Raw genomic sequence first — 24,063 nt, forward strand, 5'->3', positions numbered from 1 at the left:
CCACGTTTGGCAGCCTTTGGACAGCCCATTCCCACTGTTGTGGATGAGTACTCCTGGCCATTGCCCTGCCAACCACTTTGATAGCGAGGGGAAGCCCTCTGCACCTTTTACACACAAGCTTGGCTTTTCCCTCTTCTATGTTTGCTGGCAGATTTCCATATAAAAAGCACAATTGCAGGTCAGCATCCTCATAGCCGAGTGCATCATAACTCAACCTAACACAATTGTACACAGTGTCCACGTTTGGCAGCCTTTGGACAACCCATTCCCACTGTTGTGGATGAGTACTTCCGGCCATTGCCCTGCCAACCACTTTGATAGCGAGGGGAAGCCCTCTGCACCTTTTACACACAAGCTTGGCTTTTCCCTCTTCTATGTTTGCTGGCAGATTTCCATTATTATATGGAAAAGTGTGACAAGCAAACAACTTCCAACTCTCATCTTCCGACAAGTCCTCCATTGTTATTGTGTATTTATCTGCGACACCTGTTTTTAAGAGTGCAACGCAATCCCTAGAACTGACAATGACTTTGGAGGTGGAGTGGTTCCTTACAGGGCACAGTACACCTAATTCCTCTAACAATTCTGCAGCATTCCATCCCCATACATCATCTAAGAACAGAATAAGCCCGGTGCTCTGGTGCAGTGTCTGATTCAACCATCGCTTTACCTCTTCTTCGTTCATATTTTCGCCCAAATTTACATTTTTTTGTGTGGCTATTTGGGTACGGAGTGCATTTCTAAGACTTTTAAAAGAGGGACTTTGGGAAACAGTGAGCCAAAGTAATAAACCATCCTTAGAATTACTGCGTACCTTTTGGCTATTGAAGAGCGTCTTCAAAAGAAGAGTTTTTCCAGAACTTTTCGAGAATCGAAAATGCTTTATCCTGTCCCACTATAAGGGGCTCTTCGATCAATTTCATCTTTGCAGAGCCTGTTGGAACAACAGGGCCATGGGAAGTACTTGAAGAAGAAGAGCTCATTGCACCAAAATTCACCATACAACCAACTTTCCCTTTTATCTCACAATTGGGAATATCTCTTTGTAATTTCTTCCATGTCTACCATAGACATTGCCATCGCTTTTACATTAGTGTTCTCTCTAGTTCCTATATTTCTTATTGGACAACCAAAAATTCTTACTTTCTGAAGTGTCTTCAGATCCATATAACTCTTTGGTAATATATTTAATGTTGTACATGCCATTATAATAAATATTTTAAGTGAAGCCATTACACTTTTCTCTATTACAGGCAACTCCTTTAATGTAGGTAGCCAAGCAAGAGAAAATGTTTCCAGAAGAGGAAATGCTCCTTTGCGACCAAATTCTGTTGGAAACAAGCTTATTCTGGGACATTCAATGATCTCCAATTTCCTCAAACCCTTGAGTTTATGTAGATGTGGAAGTTCTTCCAAGAAATGACAACCAGCAAATTTAAGATAGCCCAAATATTGAAAGTCATAAAAATTATAATCCATTTTAACCAAGTGAAAGTATTCAAATAATACCAGTCTTCTCAATTTTGACATGTTTCTTATATCGTTGGGTAGAATTTCTAGCTTTATGAGTGACAATGTGAGGGAGTTCATTTGGGTCATCTTTCCGAGTGTGCCATCACTAATAATTTCCATTTCCTCATTATTTTGTAGTTGTAATGTTTTAAGTTGTGTTAATAATTTCCTCATTATTTTGTAGTTGTAATGTTTTAAGTTGTGTTAAACTTGCCAAATTGTTGATAGAAGCTGTTTTTTTTCCATCTGGTATCCTTATCTTTCTTCCAAAAAAGCCTTGCAACCATAAGTTTCCAAATGCTCCAAAGAGGTAAGCCCTGAGATACAGGGAGGTAGAAATTGCAGATCTCTACATCCCTCCAAGATTAATTTCCTTAAAGATCATAGCATATGGATCGCAGACGGTAATTCTTGGATAGCAGAATAGGAAAGATCAAGGATCTCCAGATTTACAAGACTGGTAAAAGATGCAGGTAACGTATTGATGGGCATGTGTCTTAAACCCAAATATATTAGCTGCTCCAAACACCCAATACTCTTTGGCAATGATTTCAATGACATCCCACTTAAAGAGAACGCCTTAAGGGAGATCATACTCCTGATCACCCTTGTTGGGATCTTTGTTAAATATGGATTTCCACTGAGAAGCAATGAGCATATTTGTGTAGACGATGTGATTAGGGGAAAGAAGTCAATCTGTTCTCGCTCAACAAAAGCCGAATGCGGCCCAAACACTCATTTTCATTCACAGCTGTCAAACCATTACCCACACGGCAGTAGAAATTTTCTTCCTCCTCTGCGATTCGGATTGCCATATCACGCAGGGAGTCATGCACCCTGAAACAGAGTACTTGCCCATCAAAGTCTCTCATCATTGGCTCGATCAAACAACGATCTGCTAAAATGTTGAGATAATATCTTCCCAGCTCGAATGGATCATAAGCGGGTCGATGCTCATGTTCCAACGTCTTCTTGGCAAGTAAGCCTTCCCCTATCCATACCTGAATCGCCAACTGGACATGAACGACTGCGTCTTCCAAGATGTTTGCAGCTACACATAAAAAGCACAATTGCAGGTCAGCATCCTCAAAGCCGAGTGCATCATAACTCAACCTAACAGAATTGTACACACTGTCCATGTTTGGCAGCCTTTGGACAGCCCATTCTCACTGTTGTGGATGAGTACTCTCGGCCATTTCCCTGCCAACCACTTTGATAGCGAGGGGAAGCCCTCTGCACCTTTTACACACAAGCTTGGCTTTTCCCTCTTCTATGTTTGCTGGCAGATTTCCATATAAATAGCACAATTGCAGGTCAGCATCCTCATAGCCGAGTGCATCATAACTCAACCTAACACAGTTGTAGACACTGTCCACGTTTGGCAGCCTTTGGGCAGCCCATTCCCACTGTTGTGGATGAGTACTCCCGGCCATTGCCCTGCCAACCACTTTGATAGTGAGGGGAAGCCCTCTGCACCTTTTACACACAAGCTTGGCTTTTCCCTCTTCTATGTTTGCTGGCAGATTTCCATTATTATATGGAAAAGTGTGACAAGCAAACAACTTCCAACTCTCATCTTCCGACAAGTCCTCCATTGTTATTGTGTATTTATCTGCGACACCTGTTTTTAAGAGTGCAGCGCGAACCCTGGAACTGACAATGACTTTGGAGGTGGAGTGGTTCCTTACAGGGCACAATACACCTAATTCCTCTAACAATTCTGCAGCATTGCATCCCCATACATCATCTAAGAACAGAATAAACCCGGTGCTCTGGTGCACTGTCTGATTCAACCATCGCTTTACCTCTTCTTCGTTCATATTTTCGCCCAAATTTACATTTTTTTTGTGTCTATTTGGGTACGGAGTGCATTTCTAAGACTTGTAAAGGAGGGACTTTGGGAAACAGTGAGCCAAAGTAATAAACCATCCTTAGAATTACTGCGTACCTTTTGGCTATTGAAGAGCGTCTTTAAAAGAAGAGTTTTTCCGGATCCACCCTTGCCAACAACACCAACTTTTCGAGAATCGAAAATGCTTTATCCTGTCCCACTATAAGGGGCTCTTCGATCAATTTCATCTTTGCAGAGCCTGTTGGAACAACAGGGCCATGGGAAGTACTTGAAGAAGAAGAGCTCATTGCACCAAAATTTACCATACAACCAACTTTCCCTTTTATCCCACAATTGGGAATATCTCTTTGTAATTTCTTCCATGTCTACCATAGACATTGCCATCACTTCTACATTAGTGTTCTCTCTAGTTCCTATATTTCTTATTGGACAACCAAAAATTCTTACTTTCTGAAATGTCTTCAGATCCATATAACTCTCTGGTAATATATTTAATGTTGTACGTGCCATTGTAGTAAATATTTTAAGTGAAGCCATTGCACCTTTCTCTATTACAGGCAACTCCTTTAATGTAGGTAGCCAACTAAGAGAAAATGTTTCCAGAAGAGGAAATGCTCCTTTGTGACCAAATTCTGTTGGAAACAAACTTACTCTAGGAGATTCAATGATCTCCAATTGTCTCAAACCCTTGAGTTTATGTAGATGTGGAAGTTCTTCCAAGAAATGACAACCAGCAAATTTAAGATAGCCCAAATATTGAAAGTCATAAAAATTATAATCCATTTTAACCAAGTAAAGTATTCTAATAATACCAGTCTTCTCAATTTTGACATGTTTCTTATATCGTTGGGTAGAATTTCCAGCTTTATGAGTGACAATGTGAGGGAGTTCATTTGAGTCATCTTTCCCAGTGTGCCACCACTAATAATTTCCCCATTATTTTGTATTTGTAATGTTTTAAGTTGTGTTAAACTTGCCAAATTGTTGATAGAAGCTGTTTTTTTTCCATCTAGTATCCTTATCTTTCTTCCAAAGAGCCTTGCAACCATAAGTTTCCAAATGCTCCAAAGAGGTAAGCCCTGAGATACTGGGAGGTAGAAATTGCAGATCTCTACATCCCTCCAAGCTTAATTTCCTTAAAGATCTCAGCATATGGATGGCAGACGATAATTCTTGGATGGCAGAATATGAAAGATCAAGGATCTCCAGATTTACAAGACTGGTAAAAGATGCAGGTAACCTATTGATGGGCATGTGTCTTGAACCCAAATATATTAGCTGCTCCAAACACCCAATACTCTTTGGCAATGATTTCAATGATGTCCCACTTAAAGAGAACGCCTTAAGGGAGATCATACTCCTGATCACCCTTGTTGGGATCTTTGTTAAATATGGATTTCCACTGAGAAGCAATGAGCATATTTGTGTAGACGATGTGATTAGGGGAAAAGAAGTCAATCTGTTCTCGCTCAACAAAAGCCGAATGCGGCCCAAACACTTATTTTCATTCACAGCTGTCAAACCCTTACCCACACGGCAGTAGAAATTTTCTTCCTCCTCTGCGATTCGGATTGCCATATCACGCAGGGAGTCATGCACCCTGAAACAGAGTACTTGCCCATCAAAGTCTCTCATCATTGGCTCGATCAAACAACGATCTGCTAAAATGTTGAGATAATATCTTCCCAGCTCGAATGGATCATAAGCGGGTCAATGCTCATGTTCCAACGTCTTCTTGGCAAGTAAGCCTTCCCCTATCCATACCTGAATCGCCAACTGGACATGAACGACTGCGTCTTCCAAGATGTTTGCAACTACACATAAAAAGCACAATTGCAGGTCAGCATCCTCATAGCCGAGTGCATCATAACTCAACCTAACACGATTGTACACACTGTCCACATTTGGCAGCCTTTGGACAGCCCATTCCCACTGTTGTGGATGAGTACTCCCGGCCATTGCCCTGCCAACCACTTTGATAGCGAGGGGAAGGTCTCTGCACCTTTTACACACAAGCTTGGCTTTTCCCTCTTCTATGTTTGCTGGTAGATTTCCATATAAAAAGCACAATTGCAGGTCAGCATCCTCATAGCCGAGTGCATCATGACTCAACCTAACACAATTGTACAAACTGTCCACGTTTGGCAGCCTTTGGACAGCCCATTCCCACTGTTGTGGATGAGTACTCCCGGCCATTGCCCTGCCAACCACTTTGATAGCGAGCGGAAGCCCTCTGCACCTTTTACACACAAGCTTGGCTTTTCCCTCTTCTGTGTTTGCTGGCAGATTTCCATTATTATATGGAAAAGTGTGACAAGCAAACAACTTCCAACTCTCATCTTCCGACAAGTCCTCCATTGTTATTGTGTATTTATCTGCGACACCTGTTTTTAAGAGTGCAGCGCAAACCCTAGAACTGACAATGACTTTGGAGGTGGAGTGGTTCCTTACAGGGCACAGTACACCTAATTCCTCTAACAATTCTGCAGCATTCCATCCCCATACATCATCTAAGAACAGAATAAACCTGGTGCTCTGGTGCACTATCTGATTCAACCATCGCTTTACCTCTTCTTTGTTCATATTTTCGCCCAAATTTACATTTTTTTTTTGTGGCTATTTGGGTACAGAATGCATTTCTAAGACTTGTAAAAGAGGTACTTTGGGAAACAGTGAGCCAAAGTAATAAACCATCCTTAGAATTGCTGCGTACCTTTTCGCTATTGGGAAGTACTTGAACAAGCCAAGGCTTCTCTGCTTTCCTTGATCTGCACAATTTCCTCTTGGAGCTTCTGAGTTTGACCCTCTAGTAGCTCTGGAATTAGGGCCAATTCAACCGAAGGAGAAAATTTGATATGTTCGTTGATCTCTGAAATTAAAATCCTGATCCTCAGGCTGGTTTGGTAGCGAGAGATAATGTCACACGTCCGTATTGTGGAAGTTTGCACCGTTTTAGATGCCTGTTGGAGAAGGGCGTCCAACTGTTTAAGCCATCCATTTACAGCAGAAGACTTATCTTTTTTCTTCCTGTTTATATCTGGTCTATATTGCTGGATCTCTGTAATGATAGGCTTGATTTTCACTACCAGATCTTTCAGAGATGCCATTTCTTTCTGACAGTGAACAGCAATGTTTATGCGATCAATAATCTGGTCGATTATTTTGTTGATACCTAGCCCAATAAATCCAGAGACGAAACCTGGATCAGCCATGATCTTTTCGATAGTTCCCGGACTGCCTCAATTCCCTTTATTGTTGGAATCTGAAGCAAACCAAAATCTCAGGACAACACTCTCTCCAGCACCACCCATACAAATATTAGAGGGGTGTGGTGAAAACAACACAATCAGAACATATGGTGGAAATTGTAATTACTCCAGCATGCCAGGGTTGATTAAATTTCGAAAGTCAATTAAATAGTCAAAAGTTTTAAAGCTGTTGACTAGATTTGTAGAGTAAGTGAAATAGTCAAAAGGCGCTTTAAGTGACTGCCAGAATCAAAGGTTGTTTCCGAATGAGCACAAGCTAGTAGAGCTGCCTGTGATATTTCCGGAAGGCATCTATCGAGGTGGAGGAATTGCCTGGACTGCCAAAAGTGGTCGGAATCCCGGCAAAAAAATTTCAAAAAATTTCATAAATCCTTCACTTTGAAGATATCCCCGTTGGAATCTCCCTGAAACATGACATATGATAAAAAAAACATCAATAAAGAAACAAAATTGCATAAAATTTTGACTTCTTTCTTCTATGCTATTGTTTCTCATCATTGCCTTACGGCGTTTTCTTTGCAACATATGGTGCAAATGCTAGTATAAGTTTCATCTAAAATTATGGTTGTGGTATTTAGAAAGTGCATTGCATATCTAGTTTCCATGCAAAGCATTTTCCATAAATTGATGTCAAGATACCATATAGATTGTTCTCCATAAATTCATGCTAGGTAACTTCAGCTTCTTGTCATTCTTCATTGTCCTAGGCCGCCACTTGGCTGAAAACATATCTCAATTTTGGGCACATGATATAACGCAAGAACATTTTTTTTATTTTATTTTTTTATTTTTATTTTATTTATTTTATTTTTTATTTTATTTTATTTTTCTGCGTAAAGACTAATTCTATTAAAAAAGAGAAAAATATGTACATGGAGGTCGAGACCTCAGAGGGGGCAGAAGCCAGCCCTCAGCCAGAGATTCTGAGACATACAGATCCTGCTATCTGCCCTTTCAGGATTAAGAGACTTCAAAACATGATTTGTTAGACCCTAACATACCAAAAAATTATCTTGTTCTGAGTCTAACACAGCATTATTATCGCCTGCAATGGCTTTACTGGTAAACATTCTGTCATACCCGCCATGGATAAAATTGAGGCAAAAAAAATCTTGCCGAGCCAAGAATTGTCGCTGCACATCATATCAAGTTGGCTCGCACCGATACAAGACGAGGACTGAGACCAGACCCGTAACCAGAGACCCAAAACATAGAGATATAACATAAAATAAGACAGAGCAGAGGCAAGAGTGCCACCCGTAGGCAATGAACCAGCATCATTCGGCATGTTGCGGAGAGTCGGGCGCATCCTTGTCCACCTGGCTGGACGAGGCAATCCAAGTGACGAATTCATTGTCTGCAATCCCCTCGATACCACCATCTGGAGGAATTACCAGATTCAAGATGCTACCTGGATGATGAACCGGCCCACAAGCAAGCACCTCGCGCTGACTCGATTCTGCCGGAGGCTGAGGCGCCTCAGGAACAGTGTCGTCTTCCTGCATGTTGTCTTCATTAAACACGACCCCAGCCATCTCCCCCTGAAGGACACTGTCATCCTGAGACTGAGAGGTGGTGGTGTGGGCCGAGCTGCTGGGTTTATCCTCCTCCTCAGCAAGAATAACAGTGATACTGGCTGACAACACTGGCCTGTTGAGCCTGCTATGGAAGGTGAAGCGGGTTGTTTGAAAGGAGTTGTGCGGGAGAGGTCTAGCATGGCCGGAGGGCGGAGAGGACGGGGAGGCAGAAGCAATAGGGATTATGTTCTAAGGAGCAGAATGAGAGGCCCTGCCTCTATTACCAGTATTGCCTCCACGGCGAGAGACTCCTCGATGGCGAGGCATCTTCGAATTATCTGAGCAACCAAGTAAGGGAAAATGGCAGAGCTGAAGGGGGAAGGACTGAGCACAGACGAACCAGGCAAGACTTAAAACCCAAGCGTGCTTCCAGACTACCTGAACGAAACAGGGGTGCGGGAAGAAAATCAGGCGGAGGTGAAAAGAGTCGAGGGCAATGGCGTGAACCAGACACCAGGCCATGAATAAAACATCAAGCGTAAACTCTCGAGCCAAGTGCGCATTGAAGACGATCTGTGTGACCATAATTCCGTCCTCTGTCCAATTGATATCGCATGCCATTGAGATATGCAATCCTCGTCCGCGAGCCAGGTGCAAGGACAGCTGCCTGCAATGAATGAACCCTCATAAATACGCAGCATTAACACCCGCATCCGGGTATAACGCAAGAAAATGTTAACACTGGTGAATTGCATGATATATGTCGGGTTATTTCTGGTTGTCTATAGAAAAGTACAATTAGTGTGGGAACAATGGATTCCAATCTTTGAAGGGGCATAACATTATGGTACGTTTACAATGATAAGAGGCACTAGTAGGCTTCTTGGTATGGTTTTCTAGAAGGAATGGGATAGTGATTGGTATGGATGGCTACCTTAATCAGTGTGGATAACTACCTTATCACGAGTATCGACAGATCTTGTAAGTAGTTATTCTCTCCTCAGTATTTGTAAAGGTCGGATGGGTCGAGTTTATTACATCCTTTCAAGGGCAAGATACAACCATTACTCTCAAATTCACACAAATGTTTTAATGGGGCTTGGGCTCTAGTGTTGCAGCTCACAATAATGGTAAATGAGGAAATGATCATAGGTGTTACTAATATTTCATAGGAAGGCGAGCCATGGTCTAAGAATTCAAAATTTCCATTGAATGTTGGTGCCCTTTCTTGTAGGAACCATTGTCATTACTAGACCTAAGGAAGGGTATCCATCATGAGGCACCCCTTCCTCTGTGGTAGGACATGGTGTTTGTAGTCCAAAAATTTGTGACCTATGTAGGTCGATACAATATGGTGTACCATACTACCATGTCAAGATTCTCATGCCCCTAGTAGGGCATAAGCCTTTGAACATGCCATATTATTCGTTGAAGTGTTTAACCAAAATGGTGGCACTCGTGAGATAGAAAAACAAGAACCTTGAAGTTGGAATATGTCACTAGGGGTTAATTAAAATGTTAATTGATGTTGAATTACACTTCTTGGACATACCCTGTGATACCTTTATTTAGGGAATTCAAAGGAAACCCAAAGTAAGGGTTCTACCATGTAGGGAATAATTAAATCTAGAAATTCCTTCTACATCAGGTTGACAATACCCAACTAGGAGCTCAACAACGTTGTGTGCCTAGAGATGTAAGGACCCAACACATAACTCCGAAGCCTTGGATTTTTTTGAATAAATAAGCACCATACCACCAGATGGGCTAGATTATAGTGCACCAAAAGTCACGACAGAGGGGTTTGACAATTTCATGAGTGGTGAAGTTGTTGAGCCTATGGCTCCACTATAGCAAAAGGATGTTCCAAAAGAATTATCATCAACTTTCACAATCAAGGCCAATGAATTCAAGTTGGGGAAAGTGAAGTGAAGTGGAGGTCAGGTTTTGCCTCCAAGATTTTCTCGATTTTGTAGCCCTAGATATTAGACCCTCCTAAAGAAAACAAGAAGTTAATTTTATAGAATGAGAAACCTAGGGCTAAATTGCATTGGAATAAGCCAAAACTTGATAATATTAGTACCCTAATTGACGCTATTGATCATGAAGAAAACCATGAATCTAGGGCCAAAGCATTTTCAGAGGGCTGCACAAAGGAGGCTTAGAAAATTATTAATATCATTTTAGACGATATTCTTACAAACATTGATGAATTCCTACAATTGAATTCGAATATGCCTCGGTGGAAAACTAAAGATGACCACTTTGATTTAGGCATTATCAATAAGGAGAGTCGCCGACAAGTCATTAAAAAAATGAAGAAAAGATGGTTTTCTATGTACATGATACAGGAAGAAATGGAAAAGATAGATCATGAAGTGGAAGGATATTTATCAGAAGGAACAAAATCTTAAGAAGGCGACGTGTGAATTAGGAATGGAATCTTCTACTTATCAGGTACCTTCTAAGGTATACCCCATTTACTTGCATGATCAATGCACTTCTTTCTAACTTAGTTAGCTTCAAGATGATCATCAATATGAAAATGATGAACCATTGACCCTTATTGAGGTCCATCATAACTCATACACAACATAACAAAATTTACTCGTTTATTTTATTTTTATAAGATAACTCCTAGTGGAATCCTAATCCCTTTGTTGGGGATCTACAACTAAGGGCCTTTATGTCTTAGATAACCAATTTGGTCAAATGGAAGAAGGAATTTGACTTGTATGCCCATACAAAGACTGAAGTCAGGATAATGGTTAGGGAGGAGTACTATCTAATGGTTAGGGAGGAGTACTATGTACTTACTCAGATAGTTGTTAATGAATTACTGAGGCCAAGAGAGGATATGAGTGACTCAATCACTATTTGACACAATCAATGTTATGTTGTCACGAAATATCATGTACTAGCCATGACCTATTGATTAGAAGATCTCCTAGTTGCACATGACATTTGAGAAGGGTTGCCACCATTTCTGCAAGATATACAGCCCATGGGGTATCCCTACTTTGGTCTTGCTCCCAATAGAGAAATGTTTTACACTTATTCTTTATTTAAGTGCGGCCCATGTGGGTGGGACTTCATTTTCACTATCCGTCACTTTGGTGCCCTACAATATTTTAAAGAGATCTTGTTTAATAGGATGAGTAGGAGAAGAGGTCAAACTAGATAGAGGTGGACAAGACTCTGAGATATTATAATTCGAGAGAATTTGGACACCTAGCTTACAATTGGGGTGAATTACATCCTAGAATCATTGAGGCATAATGAGTTGCACGAGGACATGCAACCAAATTGGTTAGCGGAGATGATGAGTCACTGGATTGGCACTCTTTTTATTCATTAAACTATCCCTTTTGCCTCTATTGACCTATATTTTTCCAACCTCTGATCATTATATACCTTGGTGTGTGTGTGTGTGTGTATATATATATATATATATATGCTCTTTAAGTTATTTATTTTATTGTTATAGTTAGAATGGGATGTTAAAGAATTATCAAAGTGTAGGTGTCATGTAACTCAATATATACATATATGTTTATGATTAAAGTTTGGTGTGCATATAAGAAAACGGTGGATTAAATACAATGCTAAAAGGTTTTCCTAAGTTACCAAGTTTGCTATCAACAACAATGTCAATCTTGGTCAAGAATCAAGGAAATCATTATAGTCGAAGGACAAAGACTCTATTCCTTTGATCGAGAACGAAGGAATTTTGTTGCCACATCAAAAACCACTGACTATATTATTGTTTTATAACCAGACATATTATTGTTATATTATGTGATTGTGTGGTTTCATGTTCATTTCAATTTCATAGATTAGTATATATTTTTGAGTTGATTGGGGGATATGTTAGTCTACTCTAAAGCAGATGCTCCAAAATCAGGTGTTGTAGAGTTGCTTGGATTTGAGTTCACCTGTTGACACTGAGCTAATCACCTTAAATGAAACCTTTGTGCATGACTTTCCATTTAATCGAGTAGTGGGCTATATTTAAGCTAACTCTCCCATCCCAATTTGTTTCTGCATGAATTTTCTTACTTGGTTAATTAAGAACAACATGATGGGCTTGCCTCTTATGTATATTGCACAGAGTGCCCCACAAGCTTACCTACCTCGGTTTGAAAAATTAAATGTAATGTGTAGCCTAAATGCCCATTAAAATATGAAACATATAAATACACCATCATTTTTGGCATCGTCGTTGGGGAGACACTCAAAAGATTCAAGAATCCTCACGTAAATCGGATAAAAGATACTAGGGCTAGAAGCAACCAAAGGGATTGTTACCCCTTCCAATAACCTATGACCTTATCGTCTTATGCATTAGGACATGATAGATGCATTAAAACACCATAGGTATAAAAAAGAAAAAGTCCTTTAAAGCATCACATGGTGTAGTAGGAGCCACCCAAAGTAACATTCTGGCAGGTGAGAAAGGAAAGAAAGATCCTTTGGGGGCCATAAAAGTTCAACATAGTGTAGTAGGGAAACCTCCTAAAGAAGAACCACTACCAAATAAAGGAGAAACTCTATCAAATGAGGAACTGGAAAGTTTTGAGGGTTCCAATAGAACTCAGAAACCTAAACATTTAGAGAAGAAATGATTAGGAATGAAGAAGTTACCGGAACATAGGACCAAGGCAAAAGGAACATGCTACCCTCAAATTCCATGTCCAAGAGCACGATGGATTAGTTCAAATGAAGAACATTCCCTTCTCAACCCTTCCAAACTTTCATGGCCTTGTAAAGGAAGACCCAAATACCTTTTTATTTGAGTTTGATGTCCTTTTTCATAGCTATGACTACTCTAAGAATGCACAAAAATTGAAATTATTTCATGCCACCTTAGAAGATTTAGCTCTCCATTAGTTTATGGGATTTGGGGGAAATTCCATTCGAACTCAGGACGAGATGAAGAAATCTTTTTTGAAGAAAAATCAAGACCATTGTAGAGGAGCTTCAAATGTCCCAAGAAGACGATGAAAGTCTAGAGGATTATATAGAAAGGTTTCAATATAATTTACAAAGGACAAAACAAAACACTTTAGATCATGAAACATTGTGTATCCTGTTCCTTAAAGGAATATGAAAGGATTGTATCGATACATTAAATCTCATGGAAGCAGGAGATATTTCCTTATTAATTAACATATCCCAGATTTTTTATTTGTGTAATTGATATTCTAGAGCGAGTTTTGAATACGGGAATAATTCTCAAGATATTATATCTAGAATTAGTAGATCAAATGGAATAGGGGTAACTAAAGCTAAGCTAGGGAACTTATTAAAAAACTTTAAGAGTGGCATTCATAGTACACTTAGGTCCCAATTAGACACCCAGCAAGTGAAAAAGAACAAGGAAGAAGCTAAGTTGGCCTTAACTATCTTTTGCTCCAAATGTCGGAAGAAATGCCCCCTTCGAGAATGTCGTTTAAATGGTGTCGAGATATATAGCATTTGTGAACAAAAACATGCCACTCAAGATTGTCCTTCCTTGCTAGGGATTAAGGCACTCTTTCAGGAACCTAATGAAGAGACCAAACATATTTATTTTGTAACTTAAAATAACTCTGGCCCCTTGATCATTTGGTTTAACACCTGATTCTTTTGAGTATTTTGTTTCATATCAAAATTAGGTGACCTAATGTTTTGGAAAATTTCGCAACTAAATATATGGACCTTGGAAGTCCATTCGTGAGCATTAATATTAACAATGTTCCCATACTTAATACTTTGATAGATTTGGGAGAAACTATTAATGTCACAACAAAAATAACTATGGAAAAACCCCAACAATCAGCACTACAAGAAACTCAAATAGTGCTTTGACAATTGGTTGATCAATCCATTTTAAAGCCAAGAGTTGTCGTTGAAGATATATTTATTTCTATAGATTCATGGGAATACCCTGATGATTTTATAATTCTAAAACCTAAAACTAATATTGGGGGATATCCCTTGATGTTGGGAAGGCCATGGTTGGCTACAATTGATGCATGCATTAGCTACTGATTTGAGGATACGACCATTTCTCATGGTAACTCGACCAAGAAGTTGACTCTTTATCCCCCTAACAAAAACACTTTAGATTATGAAACTCCCCTCTAGCCCGAAAATAATGATGAAGGGGAACTACAACCTCTCCTTACTCTTTACGAAGCCTTAATTATTAAGGAAAACACTGAAGACGATGTGATTTACACCTTTATGACTCAAAATCACATACTTGTCCCCTTATCTCTTACACGTCTCCTTAAAATGCACTCTCAAGAACACTATTCACCTGATAAGATAATTTAGCAAGGGATAACATGACACATTTGGCTAATGTCTCCAATGAATATTCCCTTCTTGTTGAAATTTCTCATCGGAAAACCTTAAGCATTAATAGTGGATTAAACCCTACTCATCAAGAGCATCTTATTGAAATGTTACGAAAACATAACACTTTTGCATAGGATTATACTAATATGAAAGGAGTTTATCTAAATTTATGTTCCTGCCACATTTACATTATGGAGGATTCCCGAAATATCTGACAACCTCAGTAAAGGATGAATTATGCTCTGAAGGATGTAGTTAAAGAAGAACTCCAAAAATTACTTAGTGCAAGTTTCATCTACCCTATTTCTGATAATCAATAATTTTAACCTCTTGTTATTGTGCCTAAGAAGAATGATAAATGGCAGGTATGTGTATATTATCAAGAGTTAAAGAAGGATACCTTGAAGGACTATTTCCTTTTACCATTCATTGACTAACTCCTCAATACCTTGGCTAGGAATAATTTCTTTTATTTTCTTTATAGATTAAGTGGCTATAACTACATCTATGTGGCCCCTAAAGATCAAGAAATACAACATTTACATGCCTTTGTGCGACATATGCTTACCAAGTTCCTCCATTTGGCTTATGTAAAGCTCCTGCCACTTTTTAGAGGGTTTCTCTTGGCATATTTACTGACCTTACCAATGATTGTGTTGAAATATATATGGATGATTTCATCGTATATAGAAATACCTTCGAGGTTGTAAGAAACCTTGAAAAGGTTTTAGTCGAATGCAAGGAAACTAACCTTGCCCTCATTAGTGAAAAATTCCAAATGTTTCTTATTAGGGGCATCATGTTAAAGCATCATGTGTCTTTTGAAGGGATAAAATAAAGGTTATATGTAATATCCTAGCTCCAACTTCTCAAAACGATGCTAGTAATTTCTTAGGATACACAGGGTACTACCCTAGGTTTATAGAAAACTTTACTAAGGTATCATTACCCCTATTTTGTTTATTAAGAAAATATGCAAAATTATGCTAGATAATGTCAAGTAGTTTTTGAAGCTTTAAAGGATAAATTGTCTACAACCCCTATTTTGCGGGGACTTATTGCTCCCTTTCTTTCCATATCTTTACTAATGTTTTTCATACAACCATTGGAATTGTGTTGGATCAAAATGGAAGAACAACGACCTTATGCCATCTATTATTGCAGTAAAAACCTTACATTGACTAACCATAATTATATCGTGGCTGGAAAATAATTTATTGATGTTGTGCACGCCATTAACAAATTTTTTCATTATATCACCAAATACCTAGTATTTGTACACACTAATCACTCTACCATACATTATCTTATGAACAAATCTATGGCTAATGGTAAGGCAACCAAGTGGCTTCTTCTTCTCGAGGAGTTCAATATCATTATTCTTGACAAACCTAGAAAATAGAATGACATAGTTAATTCTCTCTAGGTTGAATAACGAGGAGAAACCTGTTCCAATGGAAGATGTCTTTCATGATGGGCTTTTGTTCGCATTATCTACTAATGCGCGTTGGTTTGCAAATATAGCTAATTATTTTTCTACTGGAAATCTTCCACAACATTTATCACAAAGAGAAATCAAAAGGTTGTTCGACATAATGCCATGTATTCTTGGGTTCCGGGGTACTTATTCTGCACAAGGCCATATTTTTTTATCCAACGTTGTGTGTCAGAAGATGAGATATATTACATCCTTAAGGCATGTTTTGACAAACTATGTGGGGGACACTTTACAGACAAAATAACTGCAAATAGGGTTTTGCAAATGGGATACTATTGGCCCACTATTTTTAGGGATGCTAAGAGGTATGTCCACAGTTGCAATAAGTGTTAATGGATGGGAAGGCATGTACAAACGGATGAGATTGCATTACAACACAAGGTTATGATAGAGCCTTTTAAGAAATGGGCCCTTGATTTTATAGGACCCATAAGCCCACCATCAAGACAAAAGACGTACATTTTGGTATGCATGGACTGCATAATTAAGCGGGTTGAAGCAAATGCCTTGTGAAAAGAAACAAAACAAGTAGTGGTTGATTTTTTATATGAAGAGATCTTCGTCCATTATGGCATTCTACGAGAAATTATTATAGACCAGAGAACCTAGTTCACTTCTCGACTTATTAAGTCCATCACTGGATAGCTCAAGATCAAACTCCTAATGTTCAACCCTTACCATCCACAAATGAATCGATAGGTGGAGGTCGCTAATAAGGTATTAGAATCGATCTTGAAAAACGCAGTTTAGTAGAATATCATAGAAGTAATTGCACAGTTTCATGTTAATTTCAAGAGTGGGCATTTAAAGTAATGGTCCATTTTTCATAAATAGTGCATGTGAGCCCCTTAACCAACAACCCTGAAAGATCTTTCCCACATCCTCTCCAAAGTCAACAATCCAACCCATCCATCCTTTAACCATTATCAAGCAGGGAGCGGAGTATTCGAAGAGAGGAGAAATTTGTCTTTGTCCATTTCCTAAGAACACCCATGGACATTCATTTGCTATAAAATCTATAGAGAATTGCAAAACCCTCCATCATGTGAATGTCATTGAGCTTAATGTCCTTTCCTAGAATCAAGTTGGGTTCTTCCCACATTCTGTTTTATGCATTTCCAACTTTGCTTTTGTGTTTTAATGTCAATTGGAGCTACAATGGAGGTTAGGTCTAGAGGGGAATCAAATTCTGCTAAATATCTCCAACATCAAAATATCGCTTAGGAAACCAAGGCAAGGAGGGTTAGGAGAGCGACAAGGGAGGAAAACTAGGTACAAGTTTGAGGAGGTAGCAGTGTGTAAAATAGGGCCAATTTCCAATGGGGAGCAAGGGGAGAGTAAAACCATCAAGGTCGATACCAAAAAAGTAAGAGGGAGGACATATTTGAGAGAGGTGTGAGGAGAAAGGGCAATTGGGATGGCCATTCTCAGCGGTGACAAGTCGCAACCAAATGTTTGACTGTGGGGAAATAAGAGATGTTGTTGGGGGGTCAAGGAGGATTGACAAGGTTGATGCAACAAGGTGACCAATAGAGAGATGGATGGCTACAACAAGGGTCCAAGTGTTGGGGACACCGAGATTTGAGTGCTTTTAGCAGATTGTGGGAGTAGTACACCCATTCCTCCACCAAGTCTAATGTGTGAGGTGAGTCTAAGTATGAGACTGGCAAATTTGCTAAAAAAACAACCCTACTAGGACCTAGTACCACAAGGCTTATAACTTTACAATTGTAATTCCTAAAAAATTCATTTTTCTAATAAATTTTATTATTATTTAATTTATTTTAAAATATTTTTTATTTATCTTTACAATTTTAATATAAAATTTCTAAATTTTTATTAGATTTCTAAATTTGTAATACTTTTACTATATAGTATGAGAACTTAATTAAATCTCAGCACAACTTTCACTGTAATTTATCACAGTATCTAGTAAACTGCAATGTCTTTGCTATGCCACATCTACTAAACTGCCTGGATAAGGAGTCGTGCCTAGTGGCAGTGGTGCAGGGGATGTACTTAACAAGCAAATTGTAATTTATTAGCACCATTGACGTATAGGCAAGAGCTAACAAGCTTGCCATAAGGCATTAAATGCCCGCTTAGTTACAAGCTCGATAGCCATATAACTTTCTGTGAGGACGGAGTGTTCGGAAAGTCACCGCTTGCGTGTTTTATATGGCTATCGAGCTTGCAGCTAAGCAAACATTTAATGCCCTATGGCAGGCTTGTTAGCCCTTGCCTTGACGTATATATGTGTCGATTAAATTATGAGTAAATCAGTCAAATACTCACTAGAGTCAGGATCAAAGGACGTTTGGTCAAACTTAATAAATCAAAGATTCGGGCAAGTTTGCTTAAACTCAATAAAGCAAAGACTAATTTGGAGCATAACAAAAAAATGGTCACTGTATTACTTTTCAAGATTCTACCATTGTTTGGTTCAACGGCTCTCCTCCATTGTTTGGTTCAACGGCTCTCCTCCCCCTCCCAGAAGATTTCTCCCTCTCCTCCCCCTACCAGAAGATTTCTCCCCCTCGCGAGAAGAGGAATCTTCATTCTGACTACTAATCCTATCCTCATTTGCTACCTCGTCTTCCAACGAATCGGAGAGTAAAAACTAAATCTGGCAATAGAGCGTGACTAACCGAAACCCTATAGTGGCTTACTGGATTCTGGATGTGAGAGATGCCCCTAATAACCAACGAATGGCAAGTCCTTTTCTTTGGGTTGATCTTATCTAAGTGGGAAGTCGATATGTTTTAATTTTGATTTTGTTTTTTTGAAATTTTAAGTAATATTTAAAAAATAAGTTGATTTTTATCCCATTCCTAATTTGCTATAATTTTGTTAAATTAACAATTTATAAATTTTACTGAATAAGATTCCAAAAAATTTCGTGGTAATTCATGAATCTTCTTTCTTTTTTTTTTTTTTTTAACCAAAATAACCAACTAGATTTTATTTGTTATTCATAATTTTGTTTTCTCTGAAGAAAAAAACAATTTTATAAAAGATAAAAGTATATTTACATATTTATGCATATAAGATATGTTTCAAAGTAAATTCTATTGATCAAAACACTGAGCCACAATTCGAACCCTGTAGATACATATATTTACCAAAAAAACCGAAATAAACCAGACACACAGGCACTCAGAAAACCCAAAAAAATATCTCAGCCCAAAAACGAGCATACAGCGATGCAAAGCATGTCATAACTCTCATCTTATCATATATATATTCTCATAACACAGGTACACTTAGCGTTTTTGGAATAAACTTAAAATTACATCAATCAATTACTCTTTATCCAAGAGGAATTTAATTATCCCAGTTCAGCCATTACGAGAAAGAAAACCCTCTTGGTATAAGAGGAATTAGTTTTCTAGCTCAAGTTTCAGTGGAAATAAGAAAACGAGGGGATATAAACCCTGAATTATATGTGCTTTGGAATTAAGGCCAGTTCTAAGATGGGAAGCAGGTTTGTTATTTATGATGTATGAAGAGTAAGATTGAAATTTACACAATCTCTTGGGCTTCGCCTGTAAGAAACAAGGGCAACACATGGAAGATGTTTTCTGTTTTAAAACTTTGGGATGAGAATCTAGATAACGTGAAGGTACATCGCATCTTTAATTTCTGGTAGATGGGGAGAAGCACCAGTTCTTTAGAGGTTGTCATGATAAATATTTTCAATTTCTATTTCAATACAGAAAACAAATATTAAACTTGACATCCTTCTCTCTTAAACCAAAGTAATGACATGAATAAACGGAATTCCTTTGAGGAAAAATTACAAATTTGCACTTTTAAAGTTTTTTACACAAGAAAAAATGCGATTCCATTGGATAAACATCACAAATTTTGGCTTCATGCTATTCAAACATTCTACAGGGCGTTTTTAATAACTATTTTCAATTTCCAAAAAGGAACTTAATTAATAAATCTTCCCTCATTTTCAACGAAAAAAATGAAATCCCAGAGGAAATGGTACTTCCACTGGAGAGCCATTACACAGGGCTTCTTGTTAATGATACAGTAATTCAAGTATGAAATGTACTGAAAGAGCACTCCTAATTTATAAATAAATAAATAAAAGGAGTAGAGTCTGAAAAATAAACTGGACACTTAGAATGTTAAATATTTTGGATAAATCTATAACTGTATAAAAACTGCAATGGCAAATATAGTACATCACTGCAGTAGTACAAAGAATTTGCGAAAGGAACAAAGAAGCAAGAGACAAAGTCTGCATCTAGTCTTCACAGGAGGCATCCCTTACACAAAAATACTCCCACTATCTCAATGAGCACAGAACACTGGTATATTATACAGTTCTTGTTTCACTGAATCCCTAATATTTGATAGAAATTTCAGGCCCTGTGGCGTTTGTTTAATCACCATCACATTTAGGGCAAAACTTAGTGAAACTTTAGGTAGATAAACCATGCATGGACTTGCCATTCTTACGTAAGTTTTCAAGTAAGATTTTCATCTCACCATATTCTCAATTTATGCTTTGTCACCCATCTACTTGGCCGAATAATATGCTCAAATTGGATGGCAACCTATTCCTTGAAATCATTACTGGCTTGCAACTTTAGAAACTTGAAGTATGTCAAACTCTCCAACAGAGAGAGAGCTTGCAACTTCAGTAACTTCAAATATAGCAACCTCTCCAACCATGAGAGCTGCTTTTCGATGCCCAACAGTTGTAAAATGTTACAATTTTAAGATGCTCGAATTTGCAAGTGCAATCTGACTGGCTGATCATGAAATTTGTAGCTTCTTTGTGGTCTGCCTATCCTGGGAATACAGTGTATACAACCACAAATGCCTGCCCTCCAACTAGGATTCCATTGTGCACCCTTCAATTTCTGACCTTATTTCACTAGAGTTTAAAGTTACAGCGAGCTCTGTCAGATTTATGAGACCCCTCAGACTCCAAACACTGATTTTCACATGTAGTTCCATACTCAATGAAGGACAGTTTCCCCTTAAATCAGAGTCTGCTCAATCAAGTAGATCGGAAGTACTTGACATTTTTAAGCGCTTATCAACATATGTCTGGAGGAAAATTCAGTTTTTGACACAATCTACAACCTGAGAGCGCTGAAACTGACTAGAAATTTTGGCAGAACCCCTTATGGCAGTCCCAGGCTTTAGGTATCTAAATGAACAATGATCTAGAAAACCTTTTAAATGGTCATGCCTACTAAATGGGTTGTCCATTTGTTTCTAATTAAACATTTTTGCAATCCCTACCTACACAGGATTTCTTCAAAGCATTATAACTCCACCTTAACCGTTGATAGAGCAATCCACATCTACACCGATTTATTCAAAATGGATTTCTTCAAAGCATCATAACCCCATCTCAAGCGTTGATAGAGCTCTGGCGTTGATAGAGCTCTGAATCAAAGGTAGAGCCACTGCAAAAGATGGCTCTGAGTCTATCATTAAAGATAAAGTAGTATGCAATTGTACAAATTGATATTCATTGCAGGTGCATGAGGTTTATTACCAATGGCAAACCTTTACACTCATCCATACTTTTTGAGCTTTATAGCAAGGGGCAAACCTTTGCACCCATCTATAATTTTCTTAGAATCATAGTTGTTTTAGAAATCCAGAATGTTAAACAATGCCCACCCTTCATCGATAAGGATTACTGATTGTGTCTCAGGCTTTCTTGCCCTCCTTGCTTGGCTCAGATCTCCAATTAGAGAATAGTACTTCGCTATATTTACCATCCCTAAATTCCTGTCTCAAGATCTCTTGTCCTCCTTGCTTGGCCCGGATCTCTAGTTACAGAATAGTACTTTGCTATGGCGTATATTTTTGTGGCGGAGTCTAAATTTTTTTCACATTACAAGTCTAAGTTATTAGAATTTAAAAACTTCTGAACCCAATCACAATATATGATGCTTTACTAACCCTGCAAGTGCAAAGGACCATATTGAGAGGCGTTTCCCTGCAGCCGAGCACTTGATCTACTTAATTTATCCGATGTTCCGCCTGCAGCTGCCCATAACATACATAATCACTGACCCTACAAACCCAAAGGCTGGGAAGTGTAGAACATGCGTGTTCTGACATGCGTTCCATTCTCTGATTTGTTTGGAGAGTGCTGTAGAGACACAAGTGTTGTGGTTGGGCGTGATCCAGGAAGTGTTTGTCCCATGTAAGGGAAATTTGCAACTATTTCTTGGTGGTCTCCTAGGGGATTTTATGCACATATTACAGTATTGAGCAGGTGGCCAAGGTTTTGGTCCTTTTGGATAACACCATTATTCAGATCGGTGATTGGAACAACTACAACGTTTTCCTGGGATTAGCTACGACTTTAACGATGAGATCCATGGGTTGCTAGTTGCAGGGCAGCGCATAGCAGAGAAATTGGGGGTGAAGAAATCTGTGTGCATATAAGGGAGAAAGAGCAGATTCAATCCAGACAGAAGTGGATTGGGCGTCGTTGTGAAATCCCCAGAAGTATAAACAGTTGGAGTATATGCTACCGGAAAATCACATGGTGCCTTTGCCGCTGCCCTGCCGTGCCCTGCCCCCTTTTGTGGTGAAGAGAGGCATAGCTTCCTGATAAGGTATGGACCGTGTTGTTGGAGGATTGAACTTCATTAAAGAGATGCGATAGGGCGACATTGTGATTAAAAAGAAGATATTAGGTGCCGTCATTGTCAAGATTATCAAAAGTTTTCAAGATTTAGCACATTGTCAGATAATTAAGGACTTTGGTACCATAATCATCTATCTCTATTTACGTTTAAATTTTTGCGGTGGGATAGGATGAAATTTGATGGGACAGTCAATTTGCCTGTCTTTTCCCATATTCTGTGATAAAGTGATTAGTTTGCATTGAAATGCGCATTAGAGTTGTGGAAACGGAGTGGTTTAACGAGGTAGAAGAATTGTCTGGACAGTTAACCTAAAATTTTGAAGTTTAACAACTATAACTTGGACTTACAAAAAGTTTTGCCGAATTTTCTCTAAATATAACTACGAACAAATTTGAAATTAAATGAGCAGCCGCCCGCCCACGAATATAGTTAAAGCAGTAAATAAAAGTCATTTGGCAGATGTCACATCAATAGGAAACAGTGTCGGTGAAATTAGGGTATAGCTTCCACCATCGTTAAGGTTATTACTTTGGTGTTGGAATTGTCTACACAAATTAAGGAATGGGACAGTGTCCTCGGTCAAGTACCATTGAAGCCACAAAGAAAAATCAGTAGTGAATAGGCGAATATTAATTCCACTTCTATTACAAAGTTAATGCCTCTGATATGCGGGGGCGATAGCGATATAATACGAGTCGTGATGACTAGAGAAAAAAAACTTCGCGCGTTATATTTGGCTATCGCCCCGGCATGCCAGGGCGCATTAATATTGCAATAGAGATGGAATTAGGATTCGTCGTAGTGAATATGCGTCCACATTGTAGTGAATATGCGTCCACATTGTATTATGAGCAGAGAATATGTGTCAGCGATGTCAGATGAAAAATCCGTGGGGAAATTTAGAGAGGTAAATTTTAAAAAATTAACTTACTTGAAATGAGAATTAAATATAAAAACTAAAATATATGATAATATTTAAAAAATAATATCAATTTTAAATTTTAAATAAAATTAAATGAAAACCAAAATACCTATTTACCATAATATCAATCATTCACAGCGCAAATATAAAGTAATTTAGTCTTTACCATAATATCATCACACCACAAATATAAAGTAAATTGACTAAAGTATAGATATACCAAAGTTTAGTACATATATACGTTTGTCAATTTTGGTTATTTTTTTTATTTTTGCCCATTTTAGATTAAAATATTATATACACATTTCTTCACCATATGTAATGAGTGTTAAGTGGACTATTCAAAAATCATAAGAAATTAGTCATGGAAATGGTCATAGATGGATGACTTACTTAATATCCCAAATTGATATATAATATAATGCACTACTAAAACCCCAATACTTAATTCAAAATAGTGAAGGAAGCTCTACTTGAATGGTTCATGAGGCACAATACTTGCTAAAGTTT

General features: G+C 38.3%; 1 protein-coding gene across 1 annotated transcript; it reads right to left on the reverse strand.

The window, feature by feature from the left end:
- Positions 1-2,678: 2,678 nt before the first annotated feature.
- On the reverse strand, positions 2,679-3,332 carry LOC149171026 (putative disease resistance protein At5g43730). The gene has a single exon (XM_089425813.1). The coding sequence runs from the start codon at positions 3,330-3,332 to the stop codon at positions 2,679-2,681; it is 654 nt and encodes a 217-aa protein (XP_089281939.1).
- Positions 3,333-24,063: the final 20,731 nt, after the last annotated feature.

Source organism: Pinus tabuliformis, chromosome 4_2 (assembly GCF_031772625.1).
Source record: "Pinus tabuliformis cultivar Carrire ecotype Pingquan chromosome 4_2, CPIR1, whole genome shotgun sequence".
In the NCBI taxonomy this organism is placed as follows: domain Eukaryota; kingdom Viridiplantae; phylum Streptophyta; class Pinopsida; order Pinales; family Pinaceae; genus Pinus; species Pinus tabuliformis.